General features: G+C 47.7%; 1 protein-coding gene across 4 annotated transcripts in view; it reads left to right on the top strand.

Moving 5' to 3' along the window:
• The first annotated feature begins 4,652 nt into the window (after nt 1-4,652).
• The window catches only part of SLC22A23 (solute carrier family 22 member 23), a 198,286-nt gene continuing 184,874 nt past the window's right edge, over nt 4,653-18,064 (top strand). For all 4 annotated transcript variants that reach the window (XM_037842557.1, XM_037842560.1, XM_037842559.1 and 1 more), the window contains exon 1: nt 4,653-5,922. In XM_037842557.1, the coding sequence (XP_037698485.1) occupies nt 5,251-5,922 (672 nt within the window). In that variant the 5' untranslated portion in view covers nt 4,653-5,250. The remainder of the gene's footprint in view (nt 5,923-18,064) is intronic.

Genomic DNA, 18,064 nt, shown 5'->3' on the forward strand with positions numbered 1-18,064 from the left:
CCTTTTGGCTCTTCTATAATATACTGGAATGTAAGCAAAAGGCATCTATATAATGATTCGTTCATCAGAATTATTTGTTAAATCTTAATTTCTCGGTTACACAACCACATTTACAATGAAGTAGCTTTTTGCACAGAAGTCTTATCTTCACTTCCTTATTTAATTTCACTTGGCCTTTCCAACAGGAAGGATGAATTTGGTTTGTTCTCAGTGAGTAAGTAGTTTTCTCAAGATATTACCTGTAGCTTTCCTTAGGAGAGCTTATGTGACATTTTTATTACTTCTGTCACTGAACAAAAGTGGCTTTTCCATTTTCATTTATGATGGGTTTTGTAAATGTCAAATTCCTTGTAAAAGAGTGAGTTAACCTACCAAAATTCAAAGAATGATATTAAGTAATGTTCAAATATACACAAATTAGAGTTTGAAGTAATTTCATATTACTTTCTCCCATCTCCCCCAAATCAAAGTAACCTACTTTTCAAATAAATATAATTATTTGAAAGAAATAAATCAAACTGCAGTAAGAAAAAGAAAAACACATGCTATTCCACAATGTGATATGTATCTAGAATTCAAGTATAAACAAAGAACATAAATATGGTGCTAAAACCAATGTGAAATCCATTTGGCATGACTAGTATTATGCATTGTAACTTTATCAACTCTGACAGCAATTCTTCAGCATTAAACTTTTACAGAATTATGGAGGACTAAAATTAAGAGTCCATCAACTTTAGATGTAAATTCATTTTTTTCCTCCTGTTACCTCTAAGGAAATAAAATATTTCAAGTGTATTCGTTATTAGATTGCATCTTTCATTTCTGTATTTTCCGAAATTTTAAGAAATTACAATGTGGTAGTTTCTTTAACATGCTTTCAAAGGAAGAGAGAATGGTCTCCCACTTTCTCAGCTTTTATGGAGAGTCAGTGATTTCAGGATATTAGCATAAATCTAGGGTCTCAAACTCAGATGCTTTTGAGGGCCAGGCAAGTAACATGAAGGGGGGGACTGTGCCAGGCAAGGGATGAGGGGGAGCTGGAGGGTACCTGCTTATCTCCAATGTTCCAAGGAAACATGGCCCTGCAAAACATGAGCCACCAAAAGGCCAGGGCTTCTGATTTTCAAGAAAATTTTTCAAAAAAAGCCCAACATAGGTTCTTTTTAAAAAAATACAGAATTTCCTGATTTTGAAATGTTGGCAATTATTTCCCTGGCAATATTGTGTGTGGTCTGTGACCTGCATGTGACTGACAAGCCACCAATCAACCAGTCTGTAAGGCAGTAAGTGTGCCCACAAGAACTTCATATGGGAGCTAAATCATTAACCACAATAATCTCATCAATACAATAAGAAACATAATTGCCAGGTTCATCTGAATTTTCATGTTGCCTTATCTGAGCACTATTTTGAGGGGTTGGGCAAATATGAAAAAGGTTGATTGCTGTGTTAATTTGGAGCTATTATGTACCCCAGAAAATGCTATGTTCTTTTAATCCATCCTTGTGGGCCCCGACCTGTTGTGGGTGGGACATTTGGTTAGGCTATTTCAGTTGAGATGTGACCCAGCCCATTCAAGGTGGGTCTTAATCCTTCACTGGAGCCCTTTCTGAGAGGATAAAAGGCAGGTAAAACAGGAGAGAGTAGAGAGAAACACCCAGAGACATTTGGAGAGAGCCATTGAAACCAGAACCCAGGAGTGAAGGACCAGTGGACATCACCATGTGCTTTCCCATGTGACAGAGGAACCCTAGATGCCAGCAGCCTTTCCTCAGAGAAGGTATCTTCCTCTTGATGCCTTAATTTGGACATTTTCATGGTCTTAGAATTGTAACTTGAAACGTAATAAACCCATTGTTAAAAGCCAATCCATTTCTGGTATATTGCATTGCGGCAGCTTTAGCAAACCGAAACACTTTACAAAATAAACAGAGTACTAGCAGCTTAAAAGATAATGTCATCAAGTGATAACCTGACACACTCAGTTTATAAAACAAATATTTCGGAGTGCCTTGCCTGAGTCCCCAGGCGCTGCTTGAGGCAATAGAGATAGTGGTGGGAGGGAGTAAATAAATAAGCAAACAAGAAAAATAGCTACCCTGGGGCACATTAGAAAAGGGAAATGTGATACAGCAGGTGCTTCGTTATGGGACCCTATGCTGATGGGGGCGCCTAAATGCTCTCCCTCGAGGCTCTCCTAATGTCAAAATCTTCCTCTTTGCTCCTAGGTCGTCTTATGATGTTACTGGTGGCATGTTTTAATGAATTCAAGTCCAGTTTATTTGAAATTAGTTACATTTTAATCTTGTTGACTAGATTTAGGGGAAAATGTTGATCCAAGAGGGATTTAGGGAAACCTCTAATCTCATAAGCAATTTAATTACAATGCTTGGGTCAGTGCCACGGATGGCTAATTTCAAACATTTTATATTGATTCCTCTTAGCTTCAGTTTTAAAGGATGCCATTTCCTAGTGCAGCCCCAAATTCTGGGAATATACTCTTTGAAGATTTTTTATTCCCCTTTTTTGTACCAGGACTAACAGCAGTTTGGCAATATGAAGCTCCCTCCCCACTACCCATCCACCTAAAAATGCACATTAACAAATATCTTCTTTAACTCTTTTCTGTGGTTTTATAATCTGTCCCTGCACATTGAAATAGAGAAAGCCTGGAATTTCAAGTTAGAAAACCTGGGTTCAAAACCAGTTCTGTTGGCTACCTCTTCAATCTCCGGCAATCGGGAACTTAAAACTTAAAGCCTCACCTTGAAGATGCACCTCCCAGGGGTCTGGTGAGACTGAGAGTCTGTGTTTGAAATCCAACCACACAAATTTAACACATCATTGCTACTGTTATTCTCGGAAGGGCCATGAAGGTCATTGGCGATGTTTGTTTCGTGATGCGTTTTAGGAAAACAAATGAGTCCTCGTTACTTTGGGGAAGCGTGGCAAAGCCAAACGCAAAGTAAAGCTCCTCTGGAAAAGTCAGTCACTGAAGAGGATATAAATACAATCTGTAAAGTTTTATTTAAATACCGAAAGAGAAAAACAGGTTGTATACAATAGTAATAGTAGTAAACAGCTAACAATTATCCAGCACTTAAATTTGTTCCAGGCTGGGGGTTAAACACTTTGAATTCATTATCTCTTTTTTACGGGGAAAGGAAAGGGAAGGAAAAGTCAAGCTAATAAAAACTAATGTGAAGTTGGGGAAAATGTGCATGCTCCCCCCCCCACCACCACCCCCAACGCTCTTTAAATAGGTGCAGTTTTTGAGGCTTGGTATCTCCTTGCAGCCCTTTTGGGGTTCTTTCCCGCTTGCTATCTAACCTTCCCTCTTCAGCCAATCTAGAAAAGCCAGCCTCCCCGCCCCCTCGGCCTCACCCATCCGGCAGCCTTCAGCACGAGTTCCCTCGCGGTAAAACAGAAATGTTTGTGCCAGTCGTTTACAGAACACACACATGTTGCCCATAGCTAAATTAAATTTTAGGTTGAAAACTCAGTCCACCAAATTCTACAGCGTTTTGCTGAACAGATAAGGGAAACGCAAATGAATGCGTTTAGTGTTTGTAGCTTAGAGTATATCCCTTAGAAAGGCAAAATAATTTCTTTTACTTTTTTTTTTTTTTTTTTTTTTTTTTTGCCCCAAAGAAGACTGGAAAAAGATTGCTCCATCTAAAGCTTCTATAAATAAACGTCTTCGACTATGACATTTCTCGAACCTGAGCGGATGCCGGGGTAAAACGGGCCGTGCAACTATCACCGGTGCCTGGCCGGGGTTGCAGCGAGGAAACGCGGCGGTTTGCCGCAGGGTCGGGGTTATTTCTGTAGCGCTGCTGTGTCAGGTTGGGCCGCTGCAAGGCAGAGGCCGGCGAGGTTTGCCGGTATATACGCTCGTGTAGATGTGCGTGCTTGTGCAAACGGCGCCTGGAAGAATTCGGGATCCTGGAGAGGGGGGTGGGGTGCACCGTGACCCTGAGTACTTATGTTATATACATATAACTTGTGCTTTACATCTATCCTGCTAGCATTCCTTTTGGAGAGGGGGGTGGGAGGGAGAAAGGACAATTTGGAAGTGGGGGGTGCGGTGGGTCGAGGGTGTCCGTCGCGACCCGAAATGGGCAAACTGGCCTCCTTGAGCCCGCCAGGTTGAATCACCGCCCGCCCTCTGTGGACACAAACCACACCGAGTCCGCGTCTCACTAGAGCACGGGAGGGTCGCCGGCGGCTCCCGCCCCGCAGTGGGGGAGGGGGCGGCGTGGGGACCGGGCACCTCGGAAGTCAACAAGGGTTATCGAGACAAGGCGCCCGCAGGGTGGGGGACCTTCGAAGCCAACCTCCCAATCTGCTTCCCCGCGCACCGCGACTTCGCCGGGACCCCGCCGCCCGGACGCTCCCCGCGCGCGGTGCCCTGCGTCGGCCTCCGTTCGGCCCTCTCCTTCCCCGCCCCGACCGGGAGATCCTCCGGGTCAGGCGGGCCCGGGTGTCCCGCTCTTCCCCTTCCCTCCCCTACTCCCGCCCAAGTGGATCCCGCGGCAGCGGCGCGTCCCGTCCGCAGGGGGCGCTCGCGCGCGGAGCCGGGCGCAGCAGGTGCCGCGGTTACCTCCACCTCCGCGGGGGAGAGGGGGCGGGTCCGGGCGGGGAGGGAGGCAGGGGCGGGAGGCCGGCTCCGGAGGCCGGCTCGGGAGGCCGAGCGCGCGGCCGGCCTCGCAGGTTGGGATCTGAGCTCCGGCTTCCGGAAGGCGCCGGAGTCCGATCAATCCAGCCCGGAGAGCGGAGGAACCCGCCGCCCAGCACAGCTGCCGGCCCCAGGCTTTCCGAGCCCGTCCCCGCCAGGGCGCAGCGCCGCCGCTTCCTCCGCCGCGCGCCGGAGCCGGGAGCCGCCGGGAGCGCAGGGCCGGCCGCCGCGCCGGGGCCGCGGGAAGCCGATGAGCAGCGGCGGCGGCGGCGGTGGCGGCTGAGGACCCGCGGGCCGGCCTCTGCCTGCCCCTGGCTGCCCCGGCGCCCGAGGGGGCCGCAGGCGGCCGGCGGCCCGGGGCGCGGGGTCGGATTCGGGGGCGGTGGAATGGGGACGGCCTGACGCCGCGGGAGCCAGGGGAAGCGCACAGGACGCACGGAGAGCGCCCCGCTCGACCCGCGGCGGGCGGGCGGGCTGCGGCTGCGGGCTCCGGGGGGCGCGGGGACGGCGGCGGCTCCCCGGCCTGCGGCGCGCTCTATGCGCCGCGCTCGGCTCCGCGGGCCCGGGCCATGGCCATAGACCGGCGGCGCGAAGCGGCGGGCGGCGGGCCGGGGCGGCTCCAGCCCCCGGCCGCGGAAAACGGCGCCCTACCGCCCGGAGACGCGGCCGCCTCGGCGCCCCTGGGGGCTCGCGCGGGCCCCAGCGGGGACGCGGACGGGGAGATCCAGTCGCTGCCGCCCCTGCCCCCTCCGCCAGCCTCCACCTCGCACCCAGGCTGCTGCTCCTCGGAGGCGGCGCCGAGCCTCCTGCTGCTGGACTACGACGGCTCGGTGCTGCCCTTCCTCGGTGGCCTGGGCGGGGGCTTCCAGAGGACCCTCGTGCTGCTCACCTGGATCCCGGCGCTGTTCATCGGCTTCAGCCAGTTCTCGGACTCCTTCCTGCTGGATCAGCCGAACTTCTGGTGCCGCGGCGTCGGCCAAGGGGCCGAGTCCGCGGGGGTCACCGCCTCGGGCCACTGGGGCGCCCGCGACTTGGCGAACTGGACCAGCCCACCGACCGCCCCCTTCTCCACTGCCGCCTGGGGGACCGCGGGCCACGGAAGCAACAGCAACGGCTCCGACGGGAGCGACACGCCGCCCTTGCCTTCCCCTCCGGACAAGGGGGTCAACGCCTCCCACTGCGATTGCCACGCTTGGGACTATGGTATCCGCACCGGCCTCGTCCAGAACGTGGTCAGCAAGGTGAGGAGCGCGACTCCGTGCGGCCCCGAGCGCCCCCCCTACTTCCCTCTGTCCCCTGCATGCAGACCGAGGCTCAGGCCTGAGCCAGCGCGGGGCAGGCGGGGATCCGGGGTCTCCAGATTGATGCCTGGGGTGTGCCTGCCTCCGCATCGGCTTAATCTCCTCATCCCCGGAATCAGGGGGAATTCATTTGGGGGTGAAGTGAGGCTTTTGCCGCCCTCCACGGTGACATTGCACTTCGACTCCAAGGGAACCCTGGCTTTTCCTAGTTTGCGCCCAAACTCCTCTTCTGGTGCTCTGGGACGCCCCTCCCACAGCCGCGAGCTGTCACCCTCCCTGGGCCAGGGTGGCAGGGTACAATACAAGGTAAGGCCGCTGCCCTGGCACCGGCTGGCCTGGAGACTCCCCCTTTGAAGGTCTAGCTCGTGGCTGCTGGTCTAGCTCTGTTCTCCTGCTCACTGCCTCTCCCACAAAGACAGACACATTCATGAGAAAAGCGTCCTATTCCCAGATGTTCCTTTATCTGGCAGACCTCAGCTTGTCCCCCTTTGCTTTGGAAGGCTAAGCAGACTGGAGACTTAGTCATGTTCAGAGCAGCAAAGAGCTTTTGAAGAGTCTCTGAGCCCCCTCCCAGGCTCCCTCCTTTCCACAGACTGGCATCTTGGGCTTTGGACTTTGCCACCCCAGCATGCCTTCAAAATGCTTTCTTGGGACTTCAGTAAACATCACTGGAGTGTAGGAAGGACCCTATGAATATGTGGGTTTGGTGTCCGGGCCACCTTGGCTTCCTCCAGGGCAGTTACTCTAGTCTGCAGTGTTGAGATCCTGGTCAGCTTTAGCCCAACACCCGGCTTGCCCTAGACCTTGCAGGGGACTGCCTCGTGGGTGAAATGTCACAGGGGTATTTTGCGAGTGAAGGTATGTGGGCAGGTATAATAGTGGAGAAGGGGCAATGCTAAAAAAACAAATCAATGGCCTCCACATCTATAGTTTTCCAGTTTTCCTAAAATATAGGAAAGACAGGATGCCAGTCAAGCAATGTGTATTTTTGCCCTTTCTGGGGGCATCTCAAAGTCAATGTAGCCCCCCCCACACACACACACTTCTGGGCAATCCTGGGTAGTGCTTTTAAATGCTTTGTCTAAATGTGAGACTAACATTCGACAATTTGTCATGGTCAGAGCATATGTATGTCTCTCCCCTCCCCCTAGCTATGTGTTAGTAAACAGTTGTAGCTCATGGATGTGTTAAGACGAAACTCTTACATCATCGCATCCATTGTTTTAATCTTGTACCAAGCTGGCAAGAAATTATCTGTCTCCTGGGAGCTGTCTGAATCCACGGTTCCTTGCAAATTAATGGGGAAGAGCCTTCCAACCTGCTTCACCTTTTGTCCCGCCCAGTCCCCCCCCACCCCCCCATCCCCAGAACAGCCTCTCCTTTCCAAAGGTTTTTCTGTGACTTTCCCATTGATGGAGCATAGGAAAATTTAAAACCATGACCCCAGTGCCTATTTTAATCTTCCTACATATGTCTGTCAAACTAAGGATTTGTTGACCTTTCTCAAGTGCTTTAAGCCCCTTTTAAGAGTAGAGGAAGAATAAGAGGTCAAAGCAAGTGTGTTTAGAGGGTGCTCCATCTTGGGAGGTCAAAGGAGAGGTGAACTTGAAAGTTAGGAGGTAGTTTGGAGTGTATTATCTTTGCAGGAGGACCATGAAACAGCTATTCACGCTTTGCCACGGATGCTGGGAGGAAAAAATGAAAACAGCTCTTGAAAACACCTCAGTGGTTTACTGGAGACCTGAACAGTTTTTAAAAAATTAGCCATCAAGAGGGTCAAAGATAGCACTAATGTGTGTAGCATGTTTTGGGGGGGGCGCTTTGACAGGGTACAGTTACATACAGCTGATAGAGCAAGACTTGGAGCTGAAGACGTGGACCAATAATTAGAGACACATTTTCTTATAAGCTAAAGACAAGAAAGGACATATTGATTTTTATGGGCAAATAGGATCTAAATAAAGGACTGTCCTTCCACAATGTTTTCTTTCATAACATGGTTTAAAGAGCTTCTCCAGTACATTTTGCATGTACTATGCATCCTTTTTTCCTCTGCCAGGTGTGTGTTGGAATCAATATCAGAGGGACATGTGGGATGCATGATGTGTGATGATAGGTGCCTGTTGGCTAGGTCAGTAAAGTAGAAGCAGGTGTGGCTGCTTTTTCCCCTTCCCACAGTGTGTGAAAGTACAGGGTTTGAGGAATTGCCTTTTGTGCTATGGTCCCCTGCTCCATAACATGCCCTTTCCACTTGCAAACAAGCCTCACGGGGTGTCTGTCCTTAGAACTCCTGCACCATGTTCTGTGAACTTACAGTATACATCCCTATGCTATGATGCACAATTGCTGCCAGCCACAGTTCTTGCCTCTTTCTCGTTCAGCTGCTGCTGTCATAGCACGTGCACCCATGAAACCTCCAAGGCAGTTAGAATCACAGGTTGCTGTAGTTACAGGGCCAACACGCCTCTATCTCCTCTTGAATAACACCACTGACTTTTGTTAACCATCCTGGGTTTGAACAATTCCACTGATGGGGAAGGAAAGCCCTGTTTGCTGGGCAGCCCATTTCTTTGTTGCTCTTCTTTGCAAGTCTTGTTTGGTGACTGTAACTCAGGTTGTTTTATGTTTAGTTGTGCAGCTCAGCCTCCCAATAATTCTTTTTCCCTCTTAGAATTCATTTTCAAGTATTTGACAAGGCCTAAGGCATTTCTTTCCTGGCTGAAAAATCTCTAGCTACTTCAGCCATTCCGTACTTGACACAATTTGCCAACTTAATAGTTTTGGGTTGTTAGATCTCCCCTGTTAGGAACATCCTTCCCTCCCTCCTTCCCTTCCTTCCTTTCCCCCTGCCCACAGTGGTATTCGTCGTCTCCTCCAGAATTTGCATCACTGAGCAATGCAATGCCTTCAAAATTATAATAACATATTTCTCTTGTGCAGCCATTGATAGTTTTCAAAACATTTTCCATATATTATTTCCTTTTTTTAAGAATATTTATTAAGAATACCCAAGGCCCATCTTCACCCTGAGCGACATATTGGATTTTCAGCCAGTTAATACTCAGGTGTTCATGGCTTCATAGATCTGTGTTTTATCTCCAGCTATGGCGAAAGATATTGTCAGTCCCTTCCTGAAAAGAAGACTCACACGAATTCCTCCCAGAGTCCCACAAAGAGTGGCTTTGGGGGGAATGAGGATCTCTATGGAGCTGAGCTCCCTGGGCTCCCCCCCTCCCCCCCAGGATGCCCTGGGCAAGCCCAAATTCTCAGATGCTTCAGAGGTTTAACTCAACATGGTTAAAAACAAATCACTCCACTGATCTGAAAGCAATTCTCTTGAAAATTTGCCCAGTTAATCCTGTGTTGTCCTGAGTGAGTCCTAGCCAGGTAATGCCCACCTCTTCCTTGAATCAGAATTTTGCCAATAATCAGTGTCAGCTAAAATTTCCAAGTTTCGTCTCTTTTCCATATTTGAAGTTTGGGAAGTTTGTCTTTCTCTAATTTTCTGGTATTTCTTCTATCCTTCATGAATTCTGAACGATTGCTGCCCTTTGTTCCTGGAAGTACGTTTGAGGGTTGTTAAAATGTCCGTAGGAAGTAATTTGGACCTTTTTCTGGGACTCAAGACTAGAAGTTATTCAAAGAGGTTAGGATTAATTTAAGATTAAAAATAATTACAATATCATTGCAATAGTAACATTTTAAGTAATCTTCCACAGTTCTCTTATCCTCACCTAATAACCTGTTTTCACCTTTAAAAGTCTTTAAATATTTTTACAGTTCCAATCAGAGTGTTCATTTAATGGAAGTTGTTGCTTTCTATTGACATCATATCAGAAACATTTGTCCAAGTCTTCAGAAACATTTTAAATGCTTTACATAGTATTTTAACATGCTGATTTTCCAAAACTTGTTAAATTATTTTCCTAATGCTGGCCTGACTACCATTAGATTGTCCCAGAGGTGATCTTAACTTATTTTCTCTAGTATAAACAACACAATAGTGAACATCTTTATGCATATCTATTTTAAAAAATTGATTGTAATAGATAATGCATGCACATGATACAGAAAGCATAAATTAAAGGTAAGTTTTCTTCTCATCTCTGTTCCCAGTTTACCTGTTCATAAGCAACCAGGGTTAGCAGTTTCTTATGTATCCTTCCAGTACATTTTAATGTTCTAAGTACATTTTAATTTATATATATTTTTTCTCACAAATAATAACATAGTATCCATTATTCATCCTTTTCTTCTCAATTTATACTAGAGATTGAGAGTGCATTTTTTTTTTTTTTTGAATGTCTATATGGCATTCCATTATATGCCTGGACCATAATTTATTTAGCCAGTCAACTACTGAGAGGGCTATTAAGTTGTTTCCAGTCTTTGCTCTTTACAATATTGTAATGGTGCTCGTGAACATTTGCATATGTGCAAGACATTCTTAGAAGGGGAGGGTTAAGGGAGGCTGCATTTTTCTTCTGATAGATGTTGACCAATATACATTTCCACCAGTATCATGGGTGGTTCCTGTTTCTCACACCCACCCTGGCCCAGAGAATGGACCCTTTTGGATGTCTTGTAAATTTTTTTGTCCCAACTGCTTGTCTTTTGGCTTTGTTTATGGTGTTTTCCTTATGCAGAAACTTTAGGGTTGTATATAGTCACATGTATCAATGTCTTCTTTTTATGGCTTCTGGGTTTTCTGTTAGATTTGGGGCTTTCATACTCCTGGAATATTAGGGAGGAAAGCTTATGTTTTCTTCTGATATTTTTGTGATCTCATTACCTCTCTATTTTGGCGTTGCAGAAATCTGTATTTTTTTGCAATTTTATTGAGATATAGTCACATACAATATAATCATCCAAAGTGAACAATCGGTTGTTCACAGTATCATCACATAGTTGTGCATTCATCACCACAATCAATTTTTTGAACATTTTTATTACTCCAAAAAATAAGAATAAGACTAAAAATAAAAGTAAAAAAGAACACCCAAAACATCCCATATTTATTTACTTTTTGTCCCCCTTTTTCCTACTCATCTGTCTGATAAAGAGAGATAAAGAGAGTGTGAGCCACAAGGTCTTCACAATCACATGGGCACACCGTATAATCTATATAGTTATATGATTGTCTTCAAGAATCAAGGCTACTGGGTTGCAATTTAGCCGTTTCAGGTATTTCCTTCTAGCTATTCCAATACACTAAAAACTAAAAAGGGATATCTGTATAATGCATAAGAATAACCTTCAGAATGACTGCTTGACTCCATTTGAGATCTCTCAGCCACTGAAACTTTATTTTGTCTCATTTCTCTTCCCCCTTTTGGTCAGGAAGGCTTTCTCAATCCCACAATGCTGGGTCCAGGCTCATCCCCAGGAGTCTTGTCCCGTGTTGCCAGGGAGATTTACACCCCTGGGAATCATGTCCCACATAGTGGGGAGACAGTGAGTTTACCTGCCAAGTGGGCTTAGAGAGAGAGGGCCACATCTGAGCAACAAAAGAAGTTCTCTGGGGGAGACTCGTAGGCCCAATTATAAGTAGGCTTAGCCTCTCCTTTGCAGTAACATGCTTCATAAGGGCTAGCCCCAAGAGTGAGGGCTCAGCATACTGCAGTGGTAGTCCTCAAATGCTTGGGAGAATATCTTCTGTTTTGTGTTTACTAAGTGATTTGGATAAATTCCTAGAAAAGGAGATATTAGGTGGCAGAGTATAACCAGCATTTCATGCAGGTTTTGATTTGCTCAGAAACAATGTCCTAGAAGTTTAATTTGGCTATGGCACTTATTGATGCAAAGACCAGAAGCGAAACAGCTGTCAAGCTGCTCTTTTCCTCTCCTTTTAGTAGCCTGTGGGTCTCCCCTTTCCATCTGCATCGTCTTTTTCTGAACTAGCTTCAAGACCTCTATTTTGTTGTCTTTAGCATTTTTTTTCCGAAGTCTCAATTCATTCATTGAGGAACATGGGGGACATTCCGGTGTCAGCCCCAGCCTAGTCACAAACCAACAGTGGATGGGAGCCAGCCTGGCTGCTCCTGGCTCTGGGGCCAGGACACCTTCTCTGTGCAACTTCACACTCAGTAACAGCATGTTGGAGGCTTGCCCTTGGTCATGGCGGGAGTGTTTACACCAGGGAAACTGGCAAACACTACAAATTGGGCTTTTATTTTTTTTTTTCTTTAGAGAGGTAGTTGTTAGACATTTTCGTCAGCACCCCTCCCTGCTTTTCCCTTCGTTCCACAAATCCAAGTACCTATTTTGGGCCATGCATTGGTGCTAGGTGGTGGGATACAAGGATAGGGGAAAATCAACGGCTCGGCACACCGTAACCACTCGCCATAATAACCTCTTCCTTACAAACTCAGCGGGGTACATGGAGAGAAAGGGAAATGAGAGGAGAGAACGAAAAACCTGACCTAGACTGGCTGAGCTGTGAGAGAATCTGGCATCTCAGATGACATCAGAGGTTTGCGTAGGAGAGAGAGAAGCAGCGAGGGGCAATGTGTGCTCTGGAGAGAGGGAACAGCACTTGTGAGGTCTCTGTGTTGTGCGAGAGCCTGGAATCCAAAGGAAGCTGAGTGTACTTGGGAACCCGGGTCCAGGTCTGGGGACTTAGAAGCCGTGTTAAGAACTTTTTCTATAATTCCAGAGTCTGCTCATCAAAAGTCAAAAAGACCAAAAAAAAAAGTCAAAAAGTCAAAAAGAAGTCATCAAAGACCATTATGTGGGATGGAGTGCAGGAATGACATGGTCAGAATTTTATTTATCTGTGTATTTATAAAAATTTTATTGTGGTAACATATACACAACACAAAATCTCCCATTTTAAACACTTTTCATGTGTACAATTCAGTGGTCTTAATTACACTCATGATATTGTGCTTCTGTCCCTGCCATCCATCAGCCAAGCATTTTCATCGCCCCAAACAGAAGCTCTGCACCCATGAAGCAATAGCTCCCCATTGCTTCCTCCCTATAGCCCCTGGTAACCTCTAATCTACTATCTGTCTCTGTGAATTTGCTTATTCTAGTTATTTCCTGTAAATGAGGTCATACAGTGTTTGGCTTATTTCACTCAACATGACCTCTTCAGGGTTCATCCATGTTGTCACATGTATTAGAACATCATTCCTTTTTAGTGCTGAATACTATTCCATTGTATGGATAGGTCCCATGTTGTTTATCCGTTCATTGGTTGATGAACCCTTGGGTTGCCTCTACGTTTGGGTTGTTGTGAATAATGCTGCCATGAACATTGGTCTACGAGTGTCTGTCCGAGGCCCTGTTGGTCGGAGTTTACTTTGAAAGGACCTCTCTGACCGCCATGTGGGGATCTGATGGGGGTCCTTGGGGGACTGAGTGGACCAGGGAAAGCCAGTTAGACCAGCAGACAATGGCAGGGAGGCAGACACTCTGGGGAGACCCGAGGAGAGGAAATCAGCCAGGTGTGGCAAGAAATTAGAAGTGGAGGGCGAGGCAGAGTTGGGTATCAGGGAGTGGGCGGGGGGCACAGGACCCAGCACTGAGCCTGCGGGGGAGACTCCAGGGCCTTCCACTAGCAGGAGGCAGAGGGGAGGGAGGAGAGCACTGCAGGGTCGGTAGCCCCACCAAAGGGTGTGGGGGAGCTGGGGCCTGATCGTGCTGCTCTCAGGTGACCAGCTGGCCAGAAGTGGGGTCCCGGAGGGGAGCTGTGGAAAGTCAGAGTGGCTGGTTAGCACTCACCTGAGAATACCTATAAAGAACCTCACCCATTTCTGTATGGGGTGACGGACAGACTGAATGAGTCATGGGGCATGCTTAGAGGGGGAGGAGCTGACAGCCCACTCCTGGAAGGGCCACTTATTCCTTAGGAGCTCAAAGGTGGCCATTGCTTTGCCCAGAAACTGATGATGGAAACCAGATGTGTCCTTCGGTCGGGAAACCCGCCCTCCAGGGTCCAAGGAGTCAGATCAAAAAGGACCCTCCAGGAGCTTTGTTTGTTTTTGTTCAGCTCTGAAAACAAAACAGACCATGCCTACATTGCTTAAGAGAGAGGAAGCACCCAGGGTCTGGAAGGCTGAAGGCACCCATGTCACAGGATGGAGAATCGGGTCAGCAAAGGGCTTCGCCAGTCTGGGTGCAATTCTGGGGTTAGAAATCTGGTTTTATGCTGCTCATAGAGAATGATTTAGGAATATTTAAAAGGCAGCTTTCGCTGTACCAGGTGAAGACATGGATCAGAGAGAACGTGGAATTTTAAAGAGCCATTGGTCGTAACCTGGAGTCCAGGCTCAGCCTTAGAGGGCAGGAATCAGAGAGTGAATTTCCAGGGACGTGGGAGGTCTGGAGAAAGGGCCCCAGGCCCCCTGCAGAGCTGCTCCTTCCCATGGGGTGTCAGTGATTCATGGGATGCCATTCCCTTGGGCTTCACTGTTCTGGAGAACTTGTCCTTCTGCAAGGCTGGTTTTGATGGCTTTTCTTCTTTCACTGGCTCAGCGTTTACAGGGTGCTGGGTATTCCCAAGGAGCAGACTTTCCTCCAAACAAACTACCAGGGAGGGGGAAGGGAGCTGTTGTTACTGATTGTGGTATTGAGCAGGCTTCCCCTAAAATAAACCCACTACAGTGACAGGACGCTGCCAGGGGTTCTCCAATCATTTTGTTTTGCATAGAATTATTTTCCATCAAACCTCTCTTATTATGACTCTGGGTTGCAAGTGGCAAAAACAGTTTTCAAATGACATTAACAGAATAAAAAGGGAATTTACTGGAAAGGTGCCTGACTGGCTGGAGAACCCTTCAGGAGCCCTGCCCTGTCCCATCTCTCTGAGGCAGCCTCAGCTCTCACCTGTCTCTCTGCAGAAGCTGGCTTCCTTCTCCTCCAGACGGGCTTTACCAGATGTTTCTGCTCACCTGGTCCCCAGTCCAACTCCAGGTTCCTGGGAATGAATCTGATTAATAAAGCTCAGGTGGGGGCAGGGAGTGTCCTTCAAAGCAGGGGCTGAAGCCCTCCAGGGCTGGGGCTGGGGGCGATGGGTGGGAGGGGATTGGCAGCCAGGGGTGGAGGAGCTCGTTCAAACCACGTGACCTCTTGTAGTAGCTGTCCTAGCTTGGGATGGAAGGGGTTAGAGCTGGAACCTTTGGGTAATTAATTAAGAATAATCAAATATTGAGGATGTAACCATTCAGTACTTTAAACAAAATGTTCTTTTCCTTTCCAAAGACTCAGAAAGTAACTTACCTGGCTTCTTAACGCTTAGTATGGAATCTGCAGGGACACACCTCCTGCTTTGTCTCTTCCAGTAAACAGATAAAAATGGCCTTAGTTAGGAGCTCCAGGCTACTGGGCGAGCTGGAAACAAGGCCTGCAGGGCTGCAGATTATTACCCGGTCCCACCCCTGCACTGGCGACATCTCTTGTTTTCAAGAGATTTTCTTCTAGTCACAACCAGCTGCATGATTTGTGGGGCCCAGAGCAAAATAAAAACGTGGGACCCCTTGCTCAAAAATGATTGACTCTCAAACAGATCCTTCCAGCTGGCTCCACACCCCTGCTTCGAGGGACTTCCAGCCCATTCTTTCTCGAAGTCCCGTCCACAGAGCTAAGCAAGTGTGCCCTGAGCCTTCTCTGCTTTTTTCCTCATTTTCCAGGATCCTTTTTGTTTGCCCCATGCATTCCTTTGTTGTGTTGATATCTCTTTCTAGGTTTCTTTGGGTAAAAAGGGTAACTTTCTGAGGGCTTGTCCCTCACCCCTTGGGAACAGCTGTTTAAGCCCTGCCTGATTTCACATTGGACATTTAGTTAGCCACAGGTGGACAGTAGCACCAGGGAGCCCAGGATGCCTTCTTACATCACTGACACTGCCCTAGAAGTGAGCCATTGGGCTGCTTATCTGAACACCGAACCAAAGAGCTGAGTCATAGAATTTGTGGCAGAGAATGTTAAGTCAGGAATTGCTGGTTAAGTGTTTATCAAGACTTTTTCCTTTTTTTTTTTTTTTTTAAGTGGGGGAAGGGAGAGTCAGTCCTCGATCTAATGTAATTCTCCTAGCACTTAATTTCTTAGTATTGTTTAAAAAACAAAGGCTCAGGAGCTGATGTGTGCAGCCTGCATGGAATAACATAACCACAAGCATCCCGGCGGTCATATTAAATTATGGATGGGTTATGCGCTCAGCATCAGAATCTGTGTGCCGTAGAGCTTTTCTTCCCAGATTAGATTAAAAGCTGCTTTGTGTGGGTCTAAAACAGGCTATCCAAGTTGGGCGCCCTGGATAGTGAAGTATCAAAGAACTCTGCTCCCCTTAAATGAGTGTTGGCTCTTCAAGTGCCCCTGTTGATATATGCAAAGTTTTTTTGTCCTATTTTTTAAAGACAGTTAAGTACAACCCCTCCTTCTTCTTGTGTAGCTCCCCCACCCCCAAGGTCGGTCTTTGGCTGCACGCTGGGGGAGGGGAGGTTGCTGTCCCCTGGAAAATGAGCTCATAGAATATCTGGGAAACCATTCAGAAGTAGTCATTAGAGGCCTGCAGGGGATGAGCTGGGATGAGTGTGCAAAGGGGCAGGTGTGAGTGCAGGGACCTGAGGTGTGGGGGTGTGGAAGTGAGCAGAGAGGAGCTGACCACGGGGAGCGTGTCCCAGAAGAGTGGGAGACTGTGCTGCAAGAACGAGGTGGGGAGCCAGGAGTCACGAGTGATCTCCACAGTGCAGGCAGGGGTTCATGGATGTCCAGAGGTGCAGCGGCTTTGAGTCGGCCCCTGCAGGAAGGTTTGGATTTTGACAGGTGGCATGGCACTGGTTGAGAAAAGGCCTGTTCTGCAGAGGAATCCACTGAGGCTGGCAGGTCTGTGTGTGGGGGGGGCGTGGAGGGTCGGGTGTGGCAGGCTGCAAAGTGGGTAAAGTACGGAGGAAGGGACCGAACTGGCTTCATGTGCCTGCAGATTTTGTTCGATTTTATTTTCCTCCAGTTAACAGTGCAACTCCTGAGGTTTGTAAACAGGGAAACCACAAAAGGGCTGTGTTCTAGGACTTGAGGGACAAGATTCAGCAGAGAGTACTCCTTGTCCGGATCAGGTTGGAACCAGTTGGCAGGTCTGCAGGCCCCTGATGACTTGGGCCCTTGCCTGCCTCTCCTGGCCCCATCCCATAATACCTGCTCCAACTCTGTGCTCCAGCCATGGTTTTTTCATTAATGTGATTTTATTGAGATATATTCACACACCATACAGTCCATCCAAAGTATACAGTCGGTGGCCCACAGTAGCATCACAGCTATGGGCTTTTCCTCAGACATCCTCAGCCTTTGCAGAAGCTGATGCTTCAGCCCAGAATCACCAACCCCCACCCCCATCCCCAGCCATCCCATCTACCTCCTGGGAGCCTTTCCCGGCTCCCCATTTCCATCCTTGCACCTGCTTTCTGGGCCCAAATGTAGGTCCTCAGTACCTGGACTTAGTGAGTGCTCAGTAAGCATTTCTTTTCTTATGTTTTTTTTCCTTTATTAGAGAGTTTGTGGGTTTACAGAACAATCATGCATAAAATCCAGGATTTCCAAATACCACCTACTATTAACACCTTGCATTGGTGTGGAACATCTACAATTGATGAAAGCACGTTTTTATATTTGTACTATTAACTATAGTCCATAGTTTAACTTTGGGTTCACTGTGTAGTGCAATTCCATGGATTTTTTATTTCTTATTTTTTTTCTGTCACTAAGCCTTTCTTGAGTGGTGAAGGTAAGGAGGTGGTTAAGAGGCTTTTGCTTCTTCCAGATGAGGTAGGGTGATTTGAATTCTGGGCTGATAAGAGAGGGAGGGAGAGGACAGGTCATATGTAGTGCCGAGACCCAGAGTCAGACTTCAGGAACTTTTGAAGACTAAGAAAAGTGATATTCATCTGAATAGCAACTAATTGAACTTGCTTTCATAGTGGTCTGTGGGGTGGCTCATGTCTTTAAAATCATAGGGCCTTTTCTTGAAGTGAAAGCCCCAGATCCAACTGGCCTATCTGAATCAGAGTTAGGGGGTTGGGGGTGGAGGGCAGAGCACTTAATATCACCTGGGAAACTGTCGGAAATACCTGCAGGCACACCTCTG

The sequence above is a fragment of the Choloepus didactylus genome, chromosome 7 (genome assembly GCF_015220235.1).
Source record: "Choloepus didactylus isolate mChoDid1 chromosome 7, mChoDid1.pri, whole genome shotgun sequence".
Classification (NCBI taxonomy): Eukaryota; Metazoa; Chordata; class Mammalia; order Pilosa; family Megalonychidae; genus Choloepus; species Choloepus didactylus.